The following is a 26,962-nucleotide window of genomic DNA, read 5'->3' on the forward strand; positions in this document are numbered from 1 at the left end:
ATGCTGACACCCTTAATCGGCTTCCTGTTGGTCCTGAATCTGAATTTGATGCTTCTGCCGCATCTTGTTGTCAAATTGATGCACAAGACTTTTCCACTGAACTATAGGAAAATTGTGCAGGCTACAGAAGTAGACACTGACTTGAACCTTCTGTTGCACTGCATCTGTAATGCTTGGCCTAATTCAGTGAAAAACATTCAGCATTCTTTTTTGTGCTGATATTTTGCTCATCGGCATAGCTTTTCCATCAAGCATGGTGTGATTTTATTCCAAAACAACTCTGAAAATTTGCATGTTGCAAAAAAATGTATTGTGACTACTCCACCACAGACACTGGAGAATTGTATGCACATAACAGTTAGTGTGTTGGCACTGTACTTGGCTGGGCATGTATGCCCACATTGAAGAGATGACTTCACAGTGCACACTTGTGCTGAAAATGTATTGGCACCAATGAAAATGTTTTCAGCTTGGCCAAAGTCTCAATTGCCGTGGCAATGAGTGCATATTAACTTTGCTAGTCTCTTTGGGAATACTACTGGCCTTATTGTTGAGGACTCTTTTAGCAAATATCTATTTGCAGTGCCCATGAACTCTACTACATAGTGTAGTATCATTCAGGCTGTGTCATCTATTTTTTGCTTGGAAGGATTGCCTGAAGTGTTGTTAGTTACAGACAATGGATGACAGTTTATGGCTCAGGATTTTGAACAGTTTTGTACAACTATTGGATTCACTCAGCTTACCAGCTGTCCATTTCATCCTCAGTTGAATGGAGAAGCTGAATGATTTGTGCATACGTTCAAGCACCTGATGAACAAACTACATGTGTCCCACACATGGGAGCTAGCGCTGCTGCTCTTCCTCACAATGTCCAGCTCCCAGCCCCGCAATGGTCCGTCACCGGTGGAGCTTCTACATGGTTGGCATCACTGCAATCTGCTCCAGTTGCTGCACCCACTGCACCACACGGCATCTCCCACTCTCCGCATGTATTGCTTGGCACCTAATGATTCTATTTTTTTTCAGATCTTTTGGTTGCACCAGGTGCTGGGAGAGAGGAATGATTCTTCAAAATTTGGGCACTTGCATGTATTTAATTCAAAGTCCTGCTGGGAAGCTGTGCCATCATCGCACATTTTCTGTCCCGATTCGCATCCTAGCAGGATCTTGCGGCCAGCGCAGCTACCCCCGGGACCAATGGAGCTGGACCCATCACCTTCACTCCGCAGCAGCTCAATGACCTGGTACCCTCCATGGACCTGGAAGGTGCTGCTGTCGCTATCATCGTCATCTTCGCCGCACTCTCCGTATTTTGTGAGACTGACTCAGAAAGGGGGTGGATGCCTTCCCACGGTTTTCCAACCAATGTTACCCTTGGAGCAGAGGACAGATGTCAGTGTGCAGCCAGAGGCTTGGAGTTGGTCCCAGTTGCGGCTCCTGTCTCCTCACCCCACACAGCTTCCTGCCTCCGCCCCCTTCCCCTGTTGTCATAAGATAGCTCCATACATGACAATGGTGTGGCACTTTGGGGGGGGGGGGGGGAGGGGAGGGAATGGGCATTTCTACAGCATCGACTGCACATCGATCGTTCAGAGCATCAAGAAGGCGCTGACCTATGCGCCAACAGAATAAGCAGGCAGCACCACATCTCCGGGAAGACAGAGTACAGTGCCTCCTGTCAATGCTGGCTTAAGCAGCCGCCCATCACTGGTTACCTCCAGTTCGGTAGCAGAATTCAAGTGTACCAGTGCTGAATAACAGGAAGACAATACTTAGCCTGCATGTTGGGAGTAGTAATAGAGAATAAAGTACTTGTACATAGGAGACATGGGAAGCACAGGAATCACAGTGAGTTATGGTTCTTCTCTTTGTAGAAATAAAGTGTTAGATTAATCAACATGTGATATTCCTGCTACTGGTCATCGCAGCTTCTCTCCTTCCTTGTTTGTGTACATGCTGACTCCCACAGTAGCCGACACAACAGTAACAATACTAAGGAATGGCTGGCTATAAATGAGCTGGGCTGGTCAGCAACCATTTTCCTTCCCTTAGATTATAATACCTTTCATATACTCTTCCTCCTAACAATCTTTGATCTTCTTTGATGTTTCCGTCTTTCTCAAAACACTTCAGTAATGTTGGCTCTTTCCTCTGTTCATCTGCAGTATTTATTCATGCAGCAATGACTGGGATATCACTAGCACTGTGAAGGTCCTCTAACAGATTCTAAGAAAGGGAATTAGAATTCTTCTGTTTGTGTCTATTTTTTTAATACTACAGTAATTAAATATTTCTGATGCTTCAGTGCCCATCTCACCAGTTGTTCTAACGGATCCTCCAGGCTTGTCAGCGACCACAAAGGACTGTCGTCAGTAGCAACAGTGAATGGTCTGCAGTATAAATACGGTCAGAACTTGCTGATAGTTCAAAAGCAATTGCAAGACACTCTCTGTCAGTTATAAAGTAATTCTTCTCAGACTTACACAGTACTCTCATGTTGAAATTAATTATTCTTTCACCAACTTCCTGTTTTTGCACTAGAACTTCACTTATCCTACAACTAAAAGCATCAGTCTGCAGTTCCATATTGCATTCTCATCAAAAAGTGCCAGGACTTGTGCAGATGTCAGAACAAAACCAGTGACCCCTCATGTCGCAAACCATTGTCTATAACCTCTATGTCATGGCGAATGGCACACAGCATGCAGTAGTGTTTTAACTTTTACGTGAAGATGATATGGTACACAAGAAAAAGTCTTAGTTAAATCACTAAGTACTTTCACTGGTAATAATTTCTGATTTCTTTATTTGAGTGTGTCATATTTCAGGACAAATATTGCCTGTCTTTATGAAAGCTACACTTTGCATTAATGAAAAAGTCTTTCTGAAGTAAGTGAATATAAAGTCTATTGGTATATAATTTTTGGCAATTTTTGAAAATTCTGACAGTAATGAGACTGGTAAGGCATTCTTTACTATCCTCTCATCGTCTTTCTAGTAATACTGCTTGTCGAAAGCATAAGTATGTTCCTAGGAAAACACCAAAACTAATTACATAAGCAACTTATTATATTACATAACTCTGGTCACATTTGATTATTTACTACAGATTTTACTGTAACCCTTTTGACATTTAGTTTTCAGAGGGTTGATAAGAATGAAAACTTTTGGAATGCCTATCCCAGAAAATGTAAGACTAATTACTAAGGACTTGTTCAAATCTAACTTACTTAGAGTCAGGAGGTAGAACAGCAATATCTAATACCAGAATGATGCTGATGAAAACATCATATGTACATATCCTGAAATGAAATAATATAATGCTAACATATAAATCAGTAACACTGTGATAACATTTTGTGCATGGTTGCCCTTACAGTTCTCGAAAAGGGACACTTGTTTGTGAAATACTATTTCTGCAGTTGATCAACTGTCAATTACTTTTGGTTGCTGGGCTGGAGGAAATTCACAAGTGCAATATTATCCCCATCAATAATCCTAATCGTATAGGAAACATGCTCAGCTATCATAAAAAGTTTGAAACATTATGTACATGTAAGGAAAGGTGTATATACATATTTAATGCTGAAACTGTGGTTATATTTGAATTAGAAATGATTTCTTATTGCCACAAAAAGGTCACGGCTACAGTAGCCTGTCAGCTCCAGCTCCACTGTTTTGATGCACTTCCTTTTCTGAGACTACAACAACATTCATGTCTTTAATAATTGTAGCTTATCTGTTTCTGGATACATTTCCCTATATTTGAACAACTGATCCTATTGCTCAATTACCTTCAGGCAGTTGTCATACTCAGCTGATTTTACACATCACAAGGATGGCAAACTCCTACAGACCTCCAGTATTTCTAAAATGAACACGTTTTCAACAGATTTCAAAGCAATTTCCACATTTCAGTTTACACAATGCGACAAATCACAGAAAATAAGCAGTTTTACATATCGAATTGAGTTGACAAAGATATAAACTCTAAACCACAAACAATTGAATACAATCATTTTGCACAGTAAAAATCTAACTTCAGTAGATCCGTCAATGTATTGCATAACATTCTATTTTATCCACAGACTGTGAACAATATTGTACAATAAAAAATATTGTAAATATTACTGAGAGTGTAGGGGTGCTTTACAATGAAGATTTCATGCAAGGATTACACCTATCTCCATCAGCTATAAGAATGATGCCACTGTTTACAAATTTTGTACCTTTGTTTGTAACAATATAATCACTGGGTTAAGCACAACAATAAAATATTACCATCAGTAGAGTTGAAGTTTCTGTTATCTTACTCCATTATCGTTAATCAGCTCACTTAACATGGACTGATTTACTGGAATACATCCCTAAGACATCATGCAAAAGATAACTATGTTTTTGGCATAATCCATATCACATCAGGCAGTGGGGTTACCATCATGGTATCAGATATTATTGAATTTAGCATATGTTAAAATTCAGGAGTAAGTAATAAACATGTATTTTTTTCCTCCAAAAAATTCCTGGCCTGAGATACAGGCCTCCAAAGATGACACTGCAAAAACAATTTTGAAGATGCGAATTTTGTAAAAAAATTTTAAATGCTGTATCTATGTAACAGTTTTAGATTTTTTGTTAGAGTTTGTTTTTTTATTTGAAAGATAACTGCTTTTTGATTACAATGGTATCCTCCGTTTGGATGTATCTGTCAAAGTTCTTTTACTGTCACCTTTTGAATTTTTTTTACACTTTACAGAAAAAAATTTTTTTTTCAAAAATGCCGATCCAGAAAAGTTAGATTTTTATCCATTGATTATTACCATGTAGCACTACATTCTCTGCGAAGGAGAGCTTCCACTTTTTAAGTTGGACAAGTTTTTAACTTTCAAGGGTAATGTATGTCTTCACCGAAGTTGTTTCTTACTAATTTCTTTGTTACAATATTTATTTATCATCATATTCTTTGTTGCAGTTATTTCTTTTCACTTTCATTGTTGCAGACATTTCTTACACTTTGTTGTTGTTTCTTGTCAGTTCCTTTGTTGAGGTTGTTCATTGCAGGTTTCTGTACTGTAGTTGTTCAGTGCTAATTTGTTTACTGAACAGGCTTCTAAGAAATCTGAGACCATCCAGTGAATTCTGCGTTTTCGTGAGGAATTTGCCAGTTGACACAGTTTCAGTGTGTTTCGTGAAATGGACTGTTTGAAATGTCTTCTGACAGGGGCCACAGGAGAGTGAAGTGTGCTGACTATTTGCATTGCAATAAAAGAGTGGTATATAAGACAAACAACAAAACAGACTTTGTTCAGGTTGGGGATAGGTGTTCACATTTGAAGACTCTGTTTCAAAGTGAAGACTCTTCTAGAGACAACTTTTTGTGTTCTAAATGATTTGACAGAATAACAACAATGATACTATCTGAACCAGGTGAGACCTCCCAAGGAGCAGATGATGCAGATTTTGCATCATTGGAGAAACAGTTAAATACTCTGAATCAGTCAACTACAGAGGTAGGTGTTAATCCTGTTGAGAAACCATGGTCAGTGAAGTCAAGCCATAAGCCCTATTCAATCAAGGAAGTGGAGAGAAATGACTAAAGCTATGGATGAATTCGCTACAGCACAACTGGCACCTTCAGAAGAAAATGAACCAAAGCACTCTCACACCCCTTGCCAGCAATTTTTCACAAATATCAATTCAACTGTTGAATATTGCGCATCCTACAGTACAAAGGTGCAAGTTTTAACTATTATTCAAGAGACATTTTTAAAGAAAACAATTTTGAACAACGTTCCATCAGTATCATAGTAAACTGCCTATTAGCTTCTGTCTCGGGTTCTTCGGCCGAAGTTCATCTAATGATTTTTCTGACGTTTCGCCAGTACGAGTGGCTGGCATTGTCAAAGCTTCACCCTCCATTGCCGGTGGTGAACTGGAGCCGAGCTCGCGCCCGCAGACTATATGTACCTGGCGCGTCAACGTCCGAGGGCTTCTCCGCGGTGATTTCCGGTGCGGTTCTCTTCTTGCTATCTGCGACGGTCGTTCGCTGCAGTACGGGAAGCCAGGATCCGTTTACCTTAAGGCTTTCCTCTTTCTTGTTCAAACTGTTCACATGTTTTTGTATTTCTACAGCTTCTCTGAACATGCGCATGTGATAGTGCTTCTAACCTGCAATGTCGCTTATGCTCTTTGATCCTGGTGTTAATGGATCGTCCAGTCATTCCGACATAAACTTTTCCGCATGTGCATGGTATACGGTATATTCCCGACATTGCAAGTGGGTCTCTTTTCTCCTTCGCCGACCTGAGACACTCTTTGATCTTCCTTGTCGGTTTGAAAATCGTCTTTATGCCATCTTTGCGCAATATACGGCCGATTCTGTCCGTCACCCTGGGAATGTACGGCAGAAAGACCGTACCCGACATTTCTTTTTCTGGTTCCTTACTTCTCCGAGTGTTTCGCTCTGTTACATTTCTAATATAATTTGTGGAGTACCCATTGCTCCTCAGGACAGTTTCCAGGTGTTGCATTTCTCGTTTGAGGTGTTGCGGCTTACATATTCGTCCTGCTCTCGTTACGAGCATACTGATCATGCCTCTTTTCTGGCTCGGGTGGTGGTTTGACAGTTTGTGCAGGTATCGGTCCGTGTGTGTCGGTTTTCGATACACGCTGTGTCCCAGGTTTTCGCCGTCCCTTGTGACCAGCACACCTAGAAATGGCAGTTTCTCATCTTTTTCTACTTCCATGGTAAATGTTATGTTGGCATGGAAGCTGTTCAAGTGTCTTAGGAAGTCACCGAGCTGTTCTTCACCATGGCTCCACACCACGAAAGTATCATCGACGTACCTGTACCACACCTTAGGTTTGCAAGTCGCCGAGTCCAGTGCCTGTGCTTCGAATTGTTCCAAGAAGAAGTTGGCCACCACTGGACTGAGAGGACTACCCATGGCGACGCCTTCCAGCTGTTCCTAGAAATTGCCATTCCACGTGAAATAGCTCATGGTGAGACATGCATGGAAGAGCTTTCTGATGTCCTGCGGGAAAATGGAACCGATGTGCTCCAGAGCGTCACTGAGTGGCACTTTCGTAAACAACGAAACAACATCAAAGCTGACCAGGATGTCATTTGGTGCAAGTTTCAGTTTCTTCAGCTTCTCAATGAAATGTCCTGAGTCCTTAATGTGTGTGTCGGTCTTCCCCACGTGGCTGGAGGAGAGAGGCCAAGTGTTTTGCCAGTTTATACGTTGGTGAGCCAGGAGCGCTAATGATCGGTCTCAGTGGAACGTTGTTCTTATGGATCTTGGGTAATCCATACAGCCGAGGTGGTGGGGCTTCTGTGTTGCGCAGGTTTCTGTGTATGTCCGCCGGCAGAGAAGACGTCTTGATTAATCGATTCGTATTCCGAGTGATACGCTGCGTCGGATCTGCGCTTAGTTTTCGGTACGTCGTCGGATCTAATAGGTCTCAGATCTTTTGCTCATAATCTTCGGTCTTCATTACGACGGTCGCGTTCCCCCTATCGGCAGGCAGTACCAATATACTCTTGTCAGCGTTGAGATTCTTAATCGCTTGTACCTCTTCTTTCTTCAGGTTGCAAGCTGGTGGTTTTGCTCGGCGCAGTATCCTGGCTGTTTCAGTGCGTATTTCCTCTGCCCTTTCACAAGGAAGGGTCCGAATGGCTGCTTCGGTGTTGGCAATTGTTTTGCAGATTGTACCGACGCTTTGACCAACGACGGAAGTAGAAAGCGCGACTGATGTCCTCCCTCGCCTTTCTGTCACGGTGCCGAGATGAATGTGCTACACCAAAGTTCTTGAGATGTAAGTGCCTATTTACCACCGCCCAAGCACATCGTATCTACGACAGAATGGAAAGAGCTTTTCTTCGTGAGCGAATACATACAACACGGAGAGACTTGGCAAGAACGGATCAGGAACTTCTGGACATTTTCTATCAACTAAGTAGCAGAATGCATCGAGACAACTGGGACAAGATCGACAGCATCACTCACAGGAGCATGCAGAACGAACTCGAGCGCTGCACCGAGCGACAGAAGAAAAAGTTTGAAAGATGCTGGAAGCAGACCGACAAGGCGAGTCCCGACATGTCACACACAGTGGTCAACCTCACTGAACGACAATTGACCAAAGAGGAAGTGTCTGTTCTTCAAAAGGAGGGAATTTCGCTATCATCCTGAGAACTATACCTATGGAGGACATCATTGCAAACACCGAAGCAGCCATTCAGACCCTTCCTTGTGAAAGGGCAGAGGAAATACGCACTGAAACAGCCAGGATACTGCGCCGAGCAAAACCACCAGCTTGTAACCTGAAGAAAGAAGAGGTACAAGCCATTAAGAATCTCAACGCCGACAAGAGTATATTGGTACTGCCTGCCGATAAGGGGAACGCGACCGTCATAATGAAGACCGAAGATTATGAGCAAAAGATCCGAGACCTATTAGATCCAACGATGTACCGAAAACTAAGTGCAGATCGGACGCAGCGTATCACTCGGAATACGAATCGATTAATCAAGGCATGTTCTCTGCCGGCGGACATACAGAGAAACCTGCACAACACAGAAGCCCTACCACCTCGGCTGTATGGATTACCCAAGGTCCATAAGAACAATGTTCCACTGAGACTGATCGTTAGCGCTCCTGGCTCACCGACTTATAAACTGGCAAAACACTTGGCCTCTCTCCTCCAGCCACGTGGCCGACACATACTTTAAGGACTCAGGACATTTCATTGAGAAGCTGAAGAAACTGAAACTTGCACCAAATGACATCCTGGTCAGCTTTGATGTTGTTTCGTTATTTACGAAAGTGCCACTCAGTGACGCTCTGGAGCACATCGGTTCCATTTTCCCGCAGGACATCAGAAAGCTCTTCCATGCATGTCTCACCATGAGCTATTTCACGTGGAATGGCAATTTCTAGGAACAGCTGGAAGGCGTCGCCATGGGTAGTCCTCTCAGTCCAGTGGTGGCCAACTTCTTCTTGGAACAATTCGAAGCACAGGCACTGGACTCGGCGACTTGCAAACCTAAGGTGTGGTACAGGTACGTCGATGATACTTTCGTGGTGTGGAGCCATGGTGAAGAACAGCTCGGTGACTTCCTAAGACACTTGAACAGCCTCCATGCCAACATAACATTTACCATGGAAGTAGAAAAAGACGAGAAACTGCCATTTCTAGGTGTGCTGGTCACAAGGGACGGCGAAAACCTGGGACACAGCGTGTATCGAAAACCGACACACACGGACCAATACCTGCACAAACTGTCAAACCACCACCCGAGCCAGACAAGAGGCATGATCAGTATGCTCGTAACGAGAGCAGGACGAATACGTGAGCCGCAACACCTCAAACGAGAAATGCAACACCTGGAAACTGTCCTGAGGAGCAATGGGTACTCCACAAATTATATTAGAAATGTAACAGAGCGAAACACTCGGAGAAGTAAGGAACCAGAAAAAGAAATGTCGGGTACGGCCTTTCTGCCATACATTCCAGGGTGACGGACAGAATTGGCCGTATATTGCGCGAACATGGCGTAAAGACGATTTTCAAACCAACAAGGAAGATCAAAGAGTGTCTTAGATCAGCGAAGGAGAAATGAGACCCACTTGCAATGTCGGGAATATACCGTATACCATGCACATGCAGAAAAGTTTATGTCGGAATGACTGGACGATCCATTAACACCAGGATCAAAGAGCATAAGCAACATTGCAGGTTGGGGCAGGTGGAGAAATCGGCAGTGGCAGAGCACGCACTGAATGAGACCGACCACGTAATAAAATTCGCTGATACGGAAGTTCTGGCTGTAGAGAAGCACTATCACATGCGCATGTTCAGAGAAGCTGTAGAAATACAAAAACACGCGAACAGTTTGAACCTGAAAGAGGAAAGCCTTAAGGTAAACGGATCCTGGCTTCTCGTACTGTAGCGAACGACCGTCGCAGATAGCAAGAGGAGAACCGCACCGGAAATGACCGCAGAGAAGCCCTCGGACGTTGGCGCGCCAGGTACATACAGTCTGGGGCCGCGAGCTCAGCTCCAGTTCACCACCGGCAATGGAGGGTGAAGCTTTGACAATGCTAGCCACTCGTGCTGGCGAAACGTCAGAAAAATCATTAGATGAATGTCGGCCAAAGAACCCGAGACAGAAGCCAATAGGCAGTTTGTGAACAAGTGGCCACGAAAGCCTTAACAATTTTGTAGTATCTTAGTAAGTAGTACACAAATGCGAGGTCTGTAAAAGGAGTCTTTGGAAGACCAGATCTCCATTATGGTCATCCTGTAGAAGCAGCTCAAGTTCAAATAGTGCAGTCATTTTATCTGTAAGATAAATGGGACTGTTCTTGCCAGAGTGCCAACAAAAAAAACACTATAATTGTAACAGCTGAAGGTCAAAAAGTTGTGAAAGTGAAGAAGTACATGACTCGCAGTATTAAAGAAACTTTTGGAATTTATAAGAGCAACTATACAACTTCATATCTACATCTACATATATACTCCACTAGCCACCAAGCAGTGTGTGGCGGAGGGCACAATTTGCGCCAAAGTCATATCTCCCCCCCCCCCCCCCCCCCCCTTTGTTCCACTCGTGGTTCGCGCGAGGGAAAAACAATTGTCTGAACGCCTCAGTACGAGCTCTAATTTCCCTTATCTTTGAATGGTGATTTGAAAGTTGATGGTAATAATATATGCTCTACATCCTCGGCAAAGATCGGATTGGAAGATCAAAATTTGATGCACTATGACCTAAGTGGTTAGTTCCACACCCACCTAGAGATGTCTGTTATGTGTGTACTGCGCAAATATTGAATTTTATGAGGTAACTTTGAAGAACTTACTGGAGTACATGACATATGACACCTTGGTTGGGTGTGTGAAGTCATTAGTAGTCTGTGAGGTAAGTGAGAGACTTGTTTGTTTCAAGAATGTGGTGACTGCCCTGGAAAGGGAGGACTGTCTTTACAGACACTTGGCCTCATAGACATAGCAGATAACTCTGCAGAAATTACATATGCGACATGGCAGGAAAATAAACCAATTAAGAAAACTGTTGCCTTTGACAGTTTCATCGAGGAACTTGGTAAATGGTCAGTGAAAGCAGTAACACCAGTATCTAAAGAAATTGCAACAACAACATATTGCAGAAGTGAAAGGGTGCGTACAGGCTCAAAAACTATGTTTAGTGCTTCACAGTGATTTTCTGAGAACAACTGGTCTGTAATTCTCCCACAAGAGGAACAAGGGTATCATCTGAGTAATGACCAGATTTCAGTTTTTACGGGAGTGACATATTTTCAAAACAAGACCACAAGTGTTGCAGTTATAAGTGATTATACAGGACATGACTCAGCACATGCTTTGTTAGCAATGTGCAAAATTCTTCAACTGCAAACAGGGGCAGAAAAGATCATCATTATTTCTGATGGTGCTCCTAGGCATTTTAAAAAAGTATTACCAGCTGTTTGAATTGAGTAAGTCGCTTGTGCCAACTGACTGGGTATACAGTGCTACTGGTCACGGGAAGGGGTCTCCTGATGGTGTAAGAGGCCTGTTGAAGCACCATGTTACAAAACAATCTTTCCAGACCAAATACAGCTGCGATTCAGAATGTTGAGGATTTTACGAGTGTCGTGAAATCTTACACATCCACAGCCCTCATTCTTTTGTCCAATGAGGAAATCGAAGACTTCAGTGAGCACAAAAAAGAAGAATGGTCCAAACAAACTACACTTGTGAAAGGAGTTCAGAAGACACATTTCTGGACTCAAATTGATGGGCGAACTCATACTGCACACACTTCAAAAGAGCAAGAAAGAAGAAATTTCATTTGTTTGGCCAACACCTCAGAAAAAGCAGAATAATATTCAGATTCACAACCTAAGAAGGGGATTTTTGTGACATGTGTGTATGACTGTGACTGGTGGACTGCAGAGATTGTAGACATCAGTTATGAGTTAAACGAAATTGTAGTGAACTCTATGCTACCCCATGGACCAGATGCTGGATGTAGGTTTCCAGCTGAAGAACAGCAACAATGGCATCAATGTTCACTTCCTGTTCACAATGTTTTGAAGATTGTCAGTGCTCCAGTTTCTATTGGTACAACAGGAAGGCATCACTCTATATCAAAGGAAGATACTGATGCAGTGGAACACATTTTTAGTTCATTACCCGGCTAATTTCAGTACAAAACAGACTCCACAGAAGTTGTATAAATTGAAACCTTTAAGTCTTTGGACCTTTCACATACATTTTGGAACCATTTAAAATGATTGAAAAATGAGTCTCTTTCTCATCTTTCAAAACTAACATTTTGTTAAAAAAGACGAGGTTTTGATTTTTACGAGCCTGTTATGTGATAATGTGGTAATAATACAGGTTTAATGTATGGCAAAGATTTCAATTGTTTATAAAACCTGTTCAACCTAAAAGTGGAAGCTCTCCTTTCCAGGAAATGTAAACTATGTGCTACTACTCAACAGAAAAAAATTATGGCTTTGCATTTTTGAATATATGTACAGCAAAATATCTGGAACTCTTCCAGGGATACAACACTTTAAAATTTTTTCCAAAATTCGCATCTTCAAAATAGTATGCGCAGTGCCATCTTTGGAGTGCTGTATAGAAAACAAAAAATGTGTGTTCCTTGCTTAGTCCTTCATTTCAACATATGCTAAATTCAATAATGTCCGGGACGATGTAGGTAAGATTTTTTCCTAGCCTGCCTGAACTGATATGGACTATGCCTTTTGCACCATCGAAACATACCGTAAATTATTTTTGTCAGAACACAGCTAACGTCTTGTGATGGAAATATTGCTTCAAGGCTGTTGAAAGTAAAAGCAAATATTAGTTTCCTTTATGATGGGAAATAAAAGACATTTCTTGCAAGACTCTGTGTGACACCAAAACTTTTCTTGTTGAAAATATTAGAGAAAGAAGTCGTTATAACTAAAGTGATCCCCAAGATTTTATTATAAATGCAGAGAATTAAGATGTTTGGTTTCAGTGAATCTCTTGTGCACGACTCAGATCGTTAATGTCAAGGAAGAGCTGTGTTTGAAGAGAGTACCGCAATTAGGAAGCATAAAAAATGAGAAATTATAGAATCGACTGTTCAGTCCATGTCTGCAGTTCCACATTTTCATACGCCTGCAATCAGTTTGGATAGTCCAGCGCTGCCTGTATAGCAATTCTGTCTTTAAGAATCACTCAGATTGTAAGGGAAAAGAAATCTGTAAAACATGCTCTACTAAAATATCAAATACATCAACCATCCATGGACAAAAAGTTATAAGACACTGATATTTTGCTAACCCATATTACTAAGGCAGTGTTGGAATTTTTGCATTTTACGTTCTTGCCTTGGAACAATAGTGACAAATAGTGAGAGCTGTACTTTACTTGGCACGGGTGTCATTCGCAAGCCGAGGCGACTACTGCCGAGATGACTTCTGCCGATAGAGAAGCAAAGTGCTCTCCTCTCTGTGCCTCACAATGCAGTCTGGCAGCTCAGCCTGTGCGGCACTACCTGCAGAAGGCAACGTCCCACATCTCTTCTACAGTCTGTCACTCAGCATCAGCCTGACACTGAGTTTAAATCAGGCGCGGCTCCCTCATTTATCCAAAATCCTTGACCCAGAGAACAAAATATAGTGCTTCCTCAATTACATCATGTTACATAGAAAGATATGCAGCATACACCAGCCAAGTCTAGCGATGTGTTAACAAGTTGAGGACTATCACAAAAAAGTGAAAGTATGGCATGACATAAAAGTGGATAACTCACCTGTGTCACAGGCAATTCCTCAGTTTCTGCAACTTTTGGTTTCTGCTGATCCTCAGACATGTTTTCAGACACCTGCATCAGAAAAGTCTGACATTACTCACATTGAAAAGATTAAATAAATCATTCTGCCGACACTTCCTTGAAGAATAAATACCTCAAATGTTATGAAAACACACAGATCAGTGGTGTCTTCAGATAATACGTAACGATGATGATGATGATGATGATGATGATACGTTTCCTTAAAGGCATGACACACTATCATTGTGAGAGTAACTTTGAAAAACAAATAGTGTTCCGTTTCTGGAATTCAGGTCAGTGATACCGTGACAATTTTGTCTTTTTCGGGGCATGCTGCAATGACAGTGACATACAGGATAGATCAGGGTCAAATGCAGAGCTACAAAGATGCTGGACCATACACTGTGACTGTGCCATAGTATAACCGCCACCTCACGCCCACAGCTGTAAGGCTACATCGATAGTTGGGGTTCAATGCAGGTCACTGCGATTGGAGTGAAACTGTTAACGTCACTGGTTTCCGCATTGTCTGCTCACATGCAACCTTGGCTCCTACATATCGAGGAAAATATGAATAGCATTCCCTATAAGAGTTAGACTTCAGAGCCCAAACACAGACATATGTCGTCTCCTTCAGGCATCTTTGCATGTCTTATGCCACTGGGACATAGCCCAGCCCTTCTGGTACAGTGACAGGTGTGGGTCCTTTCCTGGCCTGATAATCCTCCTGAGCTGTTGTGGAAAGCCCACATCCAGGATCTTGTTCAGAAACTAAATGCTGCTTTATTTACCATTAGAACAGTATCTGAAATAAGTGACAGTTCAACACGAAAAGTAGTCTACTACGCATATTTTCATACACTTATGTCATATGGTATTATTTTTTGGGGTAACTCTTCTGATTCAAAAAGGGTATTTCTGGCTCAAAAACGGGCTGTTCGAGCTATATGTGGTGTAAGTTCGAGAACCTCTTGTCGACCCCTATTCAATAGTCTGGGAATTCTGACATTGCCCTCACAATATATATTTTCTTTAATGTCGTTTGTTATTGGCAATATTAGCTTATTCCCAAGAGTTAGCAGCTTTCACTCAGTTAATACTAGGCAGAAATCAAATCTGCATGTGGAATGCACTTTCTTGACTCTTGTGCAGAAAGGAGTGCAGTATTCTGCTGCATCCATTTTCAATAATCTACCACAAGAACTCAAAATCTTAGCAGTAGCCCAAACACTTTTAAATCTAAACTGAAGAGTTTCGTCATGGCTCACTCCTTCTATTCTGTCAAGGAGCTCCTGGAAGAGCTAAAAAATTAAGCGGGTTCCAGTGTTACATTGTTGATTTCCTTTATTTAAACTTAAGACTTATCGCCTGAATATGTTTTTTATATTTCATTTTATCTGTTTCTACTATCGTGTTATAATTCCATATATTGAATCGTTCCATGACCACAGAGACTTCTCCTTAATTTGGTCCCATGCAACAATAAATAAATAAATAAAAACGAGTCACCCATTGATCACTTGGAAGGAAGGAAGATTAGAGTTTAACATCCCCATTGACCACAAAGTCATTAGAGATGGAGGACAAGGTTGGATTTGGAAAGTATGGGGAGAAAAATTGGCCTTGTCCTTTCAGCAGAACTATTCTGGCATTTCACTTAACCAATTTAGGGAAATGATGGGCAGTTTAAATCTGTATGGCCAGATGGTGATTTGAACTCTTCCTCCAAAATGTTACTTCAGTGTGCTGACCACTGCATCACTTTGCACATTACTGATCATTTGGGATACAGCCAGTCGGCAACTACTTTACCTGTGTCACCTGGCAGTCACTATCAAAACTTTGTGTGCTCTCATCCAAACTACAAGGAAAGTAATTTCATGACAACAGGATGTCGTTGAGTCTGTTCCACATTCGTACACATCTATATTCTGCAAACCACCAAGAAGTGCATGGCAGAGTGTACATTCATTGTACCAGTTATTGGGGCTACTTCTTGTTCAATTCACGTATGGAGCACAGGAAGAATGATTGATTGAGCACTTCCGTGTGTGCATACTTGTTCGAATCTTATACCCATGATACTTATGTAAGCAATACATAGGGTGCTGTAGTATGTTCCTAGAGTCATCATTTAAAGCTAGTTCTTGAAATTTTGTTAGTAGACTTTCTTGGAATTGTTTACGCCTGTCTTCAAGAGCCTTCAGTATCTCTGTGACACTTCCCCATGGATCAAACAAACCTGTGACCATTCGTGCTGCCCTTCTCTGTATACGTTCAATATCCCCTGTTAGTCACACACACTTGAGCAATATCTAGAACCGGTTGCATGAGTCATTTGTAAGCATTCTCCTTCGAAAACTGACTGCACTTTTCTAGTATTCTACCAATAAACTAAAGTCTACTACCTGCTTTATTCACAACAGAATCCACATGATCATTCTGTTTATTCCTACAATTGTTACATTCAGGTATTTGTACAAGTAGGCCAATTCTAATTGTGACTCACTGATATTATAGTCACAAGATACAACAGTTTTTCCATTTTGTGAAGTGTAAAATAATATATTTCTGAACATTTAAAGCAGGTTGCCAATTTTTCCATCAGTTTGAAATCTTATCAAAATATTTTTAATATTTATGTAGCTTTTTTTTCCATTATAGACAACTGCACCATGCACCATCTGCAAAAAGTCTGACTTTACTGTTAATATTGTCTGCAAGGTCATTAACAGACAACATGAACAGCAAGGGCCCAACACACTTCCCCAGGCCACACCTGAATGTACTTCTACATCTGATGACGACTCTCCATCCAAGATAACACACGGCGTCCTCGCTACCAAAAACTCTCCAATCCAGTCACAAATTTCATTCGATACCCTTATGATTGTACTTTTGACAATAAGCACAGGTGTGGTCCCGAATAAAATGCTTTTTGGAAATCAAAAAACACTGCATCTACCTAACTGCCTTGATTCAAAGCTTTCATTATGTCATGTGGGACACGTGTGAGTTGGGTTTCATGTGATTACTGTTCTCAAAATCCTAGCTGGCTGGCACTGAGGAGGTAATCCCCTTCAAGATTTCGCATTATGTTGGAGCCCACAATATGTTCTAAGATTCCACAACAAATCGATGTCAAGCATATTGGACAGTAATTTTGTGAATCAATTCTACTACCCTTCTTGTAGATGGGTGTGACCTGTGCTTTTTTTCAAGGAACTGGGCACAGAGTTTTATTTGAGGAATCTATGATAGACTATTGCTGGAAGAGGGGCTAACTCAGCCACAAATTCAGTATAGAATCTGGTACGGATTCCATCAGGCCCTGGAGCTTTCTTAAATTTTAATGATTTCAGATTTTTTCCCTTATTACTTATTTCATTCATATTTTAAGTGGTACGAGGATTAAACTGAGGCAATCCTCCAGGGTTTTTCTTTGTAAAGAAACATTTGAAAATTGCGTTAAAAATCTCTGCTTTTGCTTTACTAGCCTCAGTTTCAGTTCCCATCTCATTTGCTAGGGACTGGGCGTTAATTTAGGTTCAAAATGGTTCAAATGGCTCTGAGCACTATGGGACTTAACTTCTGAGGCCATCAGTCCCCTAGAACTTAGAACTAATTAAACCTAACTAACCTAAGGACTTCACACACATCCATGCCCAAGGCAGGATTCGAACCTGCGACCGCAGCAGTCGCGCGGTTCCAAACTATCAATTATTGATGAAACTATTTAATTGGATGGTTAAAAAATCTACTCACCAAGCTGTGGCAGAACACACACATAAAAGGCTGTTGTGACTGGCAAGCTTTTGCAGCAGTGGCTCCTTCTTCAGGCAGAAGGGTTGAAGGGGAAGGAAGAAGGGGAAAGGAAAAGAACTGGTGAGGTTTAGGAAAAGGGTAAATTTTGGGAAAGTCACCCATAACCGCGGGTCAGGGGAGACTTACCATATGGGACGAGAAGGAAAGACTGTATCAGTCTTTCCTTCTCATCCCGTACTCCTGGACCTCTCCAGTTCTTTTCCTTCACCCTTCTTCCTTACCCTTCAACCATTCTGCCAGAAGAAGGAGTCACTGGCTCTGAAAGCTTGCCAATCACAACAGTCTTTTATGTATGTGTTCTGCTGCTGCTTGATGAGTCTGTCTACATTCAGCATTTCCAACTTCAGTATGTGGTGATTTCAAACTGTACTGAATTCTCAAATGTGTTAAGATCAACTACATGACATCTGTCCCTTGCAGTGATGAAATTTTCATGTGCACTAGTCTGTATAAAGGTGCTAGGGGTACACAACTTGGCAGATTAGTTGGAGGTGTTATACACAAGTGTGATAAACAATGAATAATCAAGGCTAGGTGAGAAACTCTTTAAGAGCAGTGGTGACGTGGTTCAAGGCAGAATTCCTTATTAGATCTGCTTGTTGCTGTGCATTTTCCAGCATTCCAGCAAATTATGTTATGCCAACTACCAGACAGAGTACAACACAAACTGTAGAAGGCCGGTGCTGTCAGGGTGTTCTATTACATATGTACCAATTGTAAACACTTTAATACTTTGGACTTGTTTTGAGGCTCCTTACAAATGCTTGGCTGCCAGTCCTGAGGAGGAATATATGTCTGAGGAAGGATGGTAACAGAACAAACACACACACACACACACACACACACACACACACACACACACACACACGAGAGAGAGAGAGAGAGAGAGAGAGAGAGAGAGAGAGAGAGAGAGAGAGAGAGACGCTGTGTGGCAGAGTGTGCAGGGGCTAGAATGCCACAAGGCGTAGCGCATCGTGGTAAGAGGATGTATGGGTCAGGTCTTGCATCTAGATCTATTACAGGGGCATGAGCCATGAGGTAAGGGATCAGGAGCAGGGCTTGTGTAGGTTTGGGGGACCACAGAATACCAATGTGGGAGGTGTGGGAAGGATAGTGCGCAGGACATTTCTCATTTCCGGGCACAACGAGAGGTAATCTTAACCCTGGTGGAGAATGTAATTCAGTTACTCCAGTCCTGGGTGGTAATGAGTTATGAGGGGAATGCTCCTCTGTGGCTGGACAGTGGGACTTTGGGAGGTGGTGGGAGACTGGAAAGATGCAGCACAGGAGATTTGTTTTTGTACCAGGTTGGGAGAATAATTACGGTCAGTGAAGGCTTCAGTGAGACACTCGGTATATTTCAAGAGGGACTACTCATCACTGCAGATGCGACGACCATGAGCAGCTAGGCTGTATGGAAGGGACTTCTTGGTATGGAACGGGTGGCAGCTGTCGAAGTGGAGATATTGCTGGTGGTTAGTAGGTTTGATGTTGACGGAGGTAAATGCATTTTAGACATCAACTGTACTAATTATTTTTAATTCTTTACCAGTTTTGGTCATATTGACCACTGTCACAAGAAGAAAAAGTGGTACATCACATGGGAAACAAATTCATCTTGCCTTTAAATGGGTTGAAAGCCATCAAAGTTACAAGGTGTTACCCAAAGCACTGTTACTGTGACCCTAAAGAACATAAAACTGGTCTTCAGTACATCACAGCTGAGTATGAAGGAAATGGCGTCAGGACTAATCTCTGCAACAGGAAACTTCTCTAAGTTTTGAACTGAGGTATGTGTACAGTGTTCATGATATGAAAGAAAAATACAACATATTTATTAATACAGTCTTCACCTTATTTGAAAACTGTTTTCACCAAAAGTAGCTCACATTAGGCCAAAATCTAGCAATGGATTACTCAAGCAATAAAAGCCTCTTGTAGGCCCAAAGGAAAGTGTATCTGTCAGTCAGAAGCAGCATTCATGTTGATGCTATAGTCATTACAAGGTGTACTATGGAATATTGAACATTATTATAAAGACATCGAAACAAATGCACTAAGAGAAAAAGATAGTACCATCACATAAGAAAATACAATGAGACGACAAAAGTCATGGGATATCAATATGTACATGTTCAGGTGGCAGCAGTATTATATACACGAGGTATAAAAGGGCAGCGCATTGGCGGAGCTGTCATTTGTACTCAGGCGATTCATGTGAAAAGGTTTCTGATGTGTTTATGGCCTAATGACGGGAGTTAACAGTCTCTGAACATGGAAGATAGACACATGGGACATTTCATCTTAGTAATCATTATGAAATTCAATACTTCAAGGTCCACAGTGTCAAGAGTGTGTTGAAAATACCAAATTTCAGGCATTGCCTCTTGCCAAGGACAACATAGTGACTGCTAGCTTTCACTTAATGACCTAGAGCAGTGCTGACAAACAAGCAACACTATGTGAACTGGTTAGTTCAATGTGGGACACACGACAAACATATCCATTAGGGCAGGTTGCGAAATTTGGTGTTAACAGGCTATGGAAGCAGACAACTAATGTTAGTGCCTTTGCTAACAACACGACTACATGGTCTGCAGCACTTCTCTTGGGGTTATGACCATATTGGTTGGACCCTAAATGGCTGAAAAACTGTGGCCTGATCATATGAATGCCAACTTCAGTTGGTGAGAGCTGATGGTAGGTTTTGAGTGTGGTGCACACCCCATAATGCCATGGATCCAGGTTGTCAACAAGGCACTGTGCAAGCTTGTAGTGGCTCCATAATGGTGTGGGCTGTGTTTATATGGAATGGACTGTGTCCTCTGGTCCCGCTCAACCAATCATTGACTAGAAATGGTTATGTTCAGCTAATTGGAGAACACCTGTAGCCATTCTTGGACTTCATGTTCCCAAACAATGATGGAATTTTTGTGGGTGACAATGTGGCATGTCGCTGGGCCACAATTGTTCACAATTGGTTTGAAGAACATTCTGAATGATTAAAGAGAATGATTTCGCCCCACAGATAATCCGATATGAATTCCATCAAACATTTATGGGACATAATTGAGAGATCAGTTCATGCACAAAATCCAGCATGAGCAACACTTTTGCAATTATGGACTGCTACAGAGGAAGCATGGCTCAATATTTCTGCAGGGGATATTTGTCTTGGGAAGCTGCAGTCTTCATATCATGCATGGTGCATTCAAATATGGAACTGAAGCCACCAACTGGAATTTTAATGGCAATTAATCATTTGTTTGAAGAAATACCAACTCGTTGTACTCAGTTATCAGAGTACTCACGATTAAATCTTTACCCTAAAAAAATCTTGTGCAGTCAATCTGGTAGAAAATTAAAGTGTTGCTGTCCTGCTATTGAAAGTGTCTGAAATCTTTAAAAAAATGAAGGAGGGTTTACAATCAGGGTGTATACGTGGACAAGGAAAAAAAATTCCCGGTTAAAAATACACTTTCTCCCAGGTGAAAACATACTTTTTCCCTGTTACCTGACAGTATATTTTCTCTCGGAATTGTATAACTTATAAGTCCTTTGAATGATTGTGGTTTTATACACAGGAGTAGAATTTCCCGGCACTTTAGAAAACTAAACACTGGAGGGGGGGGGGGGGGGGCACGCGTTTTGGAAAGATCGTTGATGTGCAGCAACATGTACGCATTTAAATTGAGATTGCAATGCACTTTTGTAAGCCAGTCATAGCTCACGTCACGTGATCTCGCCAGCCGATGACAGCGGGTATTCAGAGCTTACGACACGTGATGTCATCCAATAGCAACATCACTGTTAAGTAGTGCGAACGCACAAACAGAAAAAGTAAATGGTTTAAATTAATATACATAGTGTTGGTACGCGAAACACAAAGCTTTCACGTATAATATTGGTCTGTAAGATTAATACGCTGCAAGAGAAGCTAAGCTTTCACATACAATGTTGGTCTTTTATGCGTGTATTACAATTTAAGATATATCACATAAATGTGCCCGTAAATTTTTTAATAAAGACATAAATGTCTGATCTTCTGGGCTCGAAATTCATCTAAATGGCTCGTCATCAAAGAGTTGATTTTTAAATGAAAGTCAAACGCTCTGTGATTTAAGAAATTCATCGTACATTATCGCACGTAGCTCCTTTGTAACTGCCAGAATGGTACTTTGATGGTAACGCTTTTCAAACCACCATTCGGAATATTTTCCCGTGACCTGTTAGAAATAGGTTCGTTTCAGCAGTTGCCAGAGAGCGCCAGACGACAGGCGTCACCACGCTTTTGCTGCTACGATGTCGTAGGGAGCCCGTATGTTCGTAAGTGTAAAACATTAAAAGATCTTACATTATGTCATAAAGGAAACAAGACATCAGAGGATACTCTAAGAGCATCGGAATTTTGTGACCCATATTGAAATGTGCACATTTGAAGTGCACATTCGTATGTCCATATTCCCAGTTAAGTATGCCACAACCTGATTTTAAGTTTTTCAATGTGGTTTTCGGGATGTAAATTTTCTTGGAGTACCAGTACTGTGTTATCTCATGTTTGGTTCTTTCTTATGGCATAATGCCATACGTGCTACAAGTTGAAAACGTGCACTTGAAATGCAGCGAATAGTGTGTGGAATTAAACACTTCGTTTCAAATATATTGTCTGCCTCAGCGGAAAAGATTAATAAAAGAAAATTTATTTAGCAAACCAACAAAAATAACTTCATTGTTCTGCAAGGCAATTAATGCTTGCCTGTCAGAAAGGTGTAAATCAGAAATCTGTTTTGTTTTCATTTGACACGAGAGCAATAAACGAAGAGGAAACAGCAAAATCACTAAATGTAAACACGGGTCACGTGGAGACTACCCACTTCCCCACTGTAACTCAGACTTCTCTGTGCATCAGCCCCAGATCTACGATATTTTGGAACCGGCACAATACCCCGCCACTCCCTCGAGCATTTGAGATAGGACGTCAAACATTTAAAAAAAAAAAAAAAAAAAAAAAAAAAAAAAATCGAATTTTCAAAAATATGTTCATTTTGTAGCGCACATCTTTCTGAAGGTTAGGTTAGGTTAGTGTTGTTTAACGTCCCGTCGACAACGAGGTCATTAGAGACGGAGCGCTAGCTCGGGTTAGGAAAGGATGGGGAAGGAAATCGGCCGTGCCCTTTGAAAGGAACCATCCTGGCATTTGCCTGAAACGATTTAGGGAAATCATGGAAAACCTAAATCAGGATGGCTGGAGACGGGATTGAACCGTCGTCCTCCCGAATGCGAGTCCAGTGTGCATCTTTCTGAAGAGTCTGATGTATAAAACATGTGTGTTCGAGGAAATGTAAGACATGTTATTTGGTCTTAAGTGTGCCAGAAGTGCAGTGCCATCCCTCTTGACACAGCATTCTTCTATCGCACGTCACTGTACTTCGCTCTGTGGAACTGAAACGTGTATATTTTTTAATGAATGCCATCAAACCATATTCAGGACAATGGAAATTAAAATGTCCTGTGGTGCCTCTCCTGCTTACAAACGGTCGGTTTGACATCCTGTCCCTCTTTTTTTTAGTCCTTAGCTCCTAGAATTTTTCTCTCTCTAATCTTGCTACAGCTTTACATAGCATGATTTTCTTTCTGCGAAAGAATCTATTACCTCATCAAAGTTTGTCAAACATTTTGCTACATGAAAAGTCGAAATGTTGTTGTCTAACGCTGAAAATGCTGTTAATGCAAATAGGATCCAAGACTGGTGTGGTTTCCCGATCTGATTACGTCTGTTTTGTCACTGTCTGCTAGATAAAACAAAACAGGCCTTTCTAATACGGCAACGATTGTAATATACACCAAATAAATGAGACTGTTTTGGCACAAATGGTCTTTTTTGTAATGACAGAATATAATTCACAAAGTACCAATATCAAATGCCTATTAGGCCTACTACAGGCAAAAAGCCTTACGTTAGGAAATAGTTTCACACTTCATTCATATGCTCCAGTTTCCTAAGTATGAGATCGAAAAGTAGTAGTACGAAATTTTCATACAAACTTGGAATCATCATATTGTTCCATAATGTGTGTGATGTCCCCGTTTCTTCTCCTTCCTCGTTCTAACAAACAATGTTGTTATCACTAATTCTGTAACTATTCCTGCCGATATCAAAGCTTCTGCCAGAAAACTTTAATTGCTCAACAATTAATATATGAGTATACCCTAAATGAAACAAAGGAGATGTTGCAACTCTTGATGCTCCAAAATCTTTGAATTCATTCTGTCAAGAACTTTTACGTAAAAATATTCAATAATTTGATCTACCAAATATTAGAATTTTGATTTGTACTACTTCATACAAGTCATTAGCTTATTTTTGTGTTACTCATTTTTAATTATGTACATTTTATGAGATTTTAAAATATTTATAAAATACCGACTGTGGCAATGTACCCAAAAATGAATAAAATAAAAAATAAACTTTTTAAATAAACATACTTAAATGTGTCGTCTTAATTTTTGTGAGTTTCATATCGGATTTAATTATTGACAGTCAGAAAACAAAACTTTAATTGCATTTATAATACAAATCAAATTTCAAGTCAGGGAAAAGTATTACAAACTTTAATATAAAACTGTAAATATCAAGTAATTTTTGAATCATTGGTTTGTGGCCAGCCTGCCCTAAACACTCAGCTTTGCCAAAAACTGATAAGGAGAACTGCCCCATCTGGCCCATACTACTGTATGATTAGTCAGTGTCACCAGCTATGTTGCGTTTAATAGTATCATATACAGGGTGTCCCACTTACCTTGACCACCCTAAATAACTGTTTGTCCAGATGGAAATTACAAAATGTTTCAAGCAAATATTCTTTAGCTGTTAGGGGGACATCAATCAGCATGATTGCCTTCGTTATAGCTTTGTTTTTTACAAAGATATCAACAGCAGTAAATGGCACCCTGTATTTGTTATTCGGTAATTCATTTCCTCTCCTAAAGACCTATTCAAAAACGTATCACAGTGTACCATTCACTGAAACACAACATTATTAATTACATATACAATACTGACTTTGAGCCTGGAATCACAAACTCGTCCACTTGGTGGAGTTGTCAAAAAATAAATGAAAACCAAGTAAAAACATAACACAAAATTGACTTTGACTCTCCTGTACCATTGCGCAGGAGAAGAACATTCAAAAGTGCTCAAAGTGGTGACCCTGGACACCGATACACTTGTTGAATGAAAGAATTATTTACTGCTTCCAGTGTTGCGTGCTGAAGAGAATTACAAGCAAGCACGATACGTTCCTGCATGTCCTCTGGAGTTGTTGGGATATCGCGATAGACAACGTCTTTAATGCATCCCCAAATAAAAAAAGTCCAGAGGATTTAAATCAGGAGACCTAGCCGGCCAAGTAACTGTTCCTCCTCGACCAATCCATCTGGCAGGATACCTTCAGTTCAGAACACGACGTGCATGCAAGGCATTATGTGCTGGACATCCATTGTGTTGATACCACATAAGCATTCTGGTTCTTAGCGGCACTTCATCCAGAAGGAGAGGAAGAATTCATCTGAGGAAGTTGGCATACTCTGTGTTGTTTAGACTACCATTGATGAAATAAGGGCCAATAATTTTAGTACCAAGCATCCCACACCAGACATTAACTCGCCATTGTCGCTGATGATCCACCTCTAAGCCATTGTGGGTTGTCGGTGGACCAACAATGCATGTTCCTTGTATTTACCTGTCCCTTGTTTGAGAAGGAACATTCATCAGTAAATAGAACATTGGAGAAGTAGTTCAGGTTGGCAAGGATTTGCTGTGCCCACTGACAGAACTGAACACGATTCTGGAAATCATTCCCATATATTTCTTGATGTAGGTGTACATGGTAAGGATGGAACTGGTGACATGTAAGAATACGATGTACATTGGTTTTAGAAATTCCAATCTCGTGTTCAAGCTGTTGTGTGCTTACATGTGGATTAATAGCAATGGAAGCGAGAACATTAAATTCGGCAGCTTCATCTGTGGGAGTGCTATGACAATTGCATTACTGTGGGTTGAAGCTTCCTGTTTCCTGAAGCACCGCAACAAGGCAAGAAAACATCCATCAGGAAGGTGGGTTCTTGTCAGGATATCGCTCTCTGTACAGTTCCACTGCCTGCGTAGCATTTCGCCTACATTCAACTTCAACAAAAACAACAACAACAAAAGAAATGTTATGTCAATGCGGTTTGTAGAAAGGACACCCCTGACTGTATGCCTACTCTACACAACTGTGTTTAAAAGGACTAAACTACTGTACTAAATGCACCCAGACATAATAAAACAGTATTGCAATTACTATTCTGCTAACTTACATTCCCCATAGATCACTAGCATTTCTACATTTGGTGTACATTCTACTCACACAACTCTTCGACTGACGGAATGACGGGTGTGCATTCTACTTATGTTTACATTTGTCCTCTGTCAGCGTCAGCATGTGGATGTGTTCCATTACCTTGAGTACCTGTTCCATTACCCCGAGTACCTGCACTGAGTGCTGTTAGCGTCAACGTCATTGTCGTGTTATGTAATTAATAACGTTGTGTTTCAGTGAATAGGTCTTTAGGAGACGAAATGAATTACCAAATAAAAAATATAGGATGCCATTTAAAAAAGTCATACTGCTGTTCAAATCTTTTTAAAAAACACAGCTGCAATGAAGGCGACACGCTGATTGATGACCCCCTGATGGCTAAAGAACATCTGCTTGAAACATTTTGTAATTTCCATCTGGACAAGCAGTTATTTAGGGTGGTTAAGATAAATGGGACACCCTATATATAAAAAATACGCAATCATGTTCAGCAGCACATTTCACCTGTGTATAAGTGTAATTTGTTTTATTCTTTTACATAAGGTGCACGTACTGTTGTCGCTGGAACACTGATCTGACTTGGCTCATGTACACTACCTGTACAACCCCAAATGAATCGCGTAAGTTGTGTTAACTTGTGTGCATTTTTATACTTCTTACTTGTTGATGTTTGCACATAATAAATTATACCATTCTTTTCTCTCTTATTTTAGTTACACTGAAAATCGGGCTATAATATTCACAAACTGGTCTGCAAAATAAACATATTTAGTAGATGCATAATGAATTTCTTTTTCTTATACAACACAGCAGCTGTGAGCCTTGTCCATTTCACCAGAATATGGGGAAGGCTCAAGATTAAATACATTTCCTTGAAATTCATCCAACAAGTTTCTCTCTGAAACCTGACTTTCCTGCAACTACAAGGGGCATT

General features: G+C 41.0%; 1 protein-coding gene across 9 annotated transcripts in view; it reads right to left on the bottom strand.

Annotated features, from left to right (window-relative positions):
- LOC124619308 (gastrula zinc finger protein XlCGF17.1-like) overlaps positions 1-26,962 on the bottom strand; it is a 176,826-nt gene that overhangs the window by 115,345 nt on the left and 34,519 nt on the right. For all 9 annotated transcript variants that reach the window (XM_047145616.1, XM_047145614.1, XM_047145608.1 and 6 more), the window contains one exon: positions 13,820-13,891. In XM_047145616.1, coding sequence (XP_047001572.1) covers positions 13,820-13,891 — 72 coding nt within the window. The remainder of the gene's footprint in view (positions 1-13,819; positions 13,892-26,962) is intronic.

Source organism: Schistocerca americana, chromosome 6, assembly GCF_021461395.2.
Source record: "Schistocerca americana isolate TAMUIC-IGC-003095 chromosome 6, iqSchAmer2.1, whole genome shotgun sequence".
In the NCBI taxonomy this organism is placed as follows: domain Eukaryota; kingdom Metazoa; phylum Arthropoda; class Insecta; order Orthoptera; family Acrididae; genus Schistocerca; species Schistocerca americana.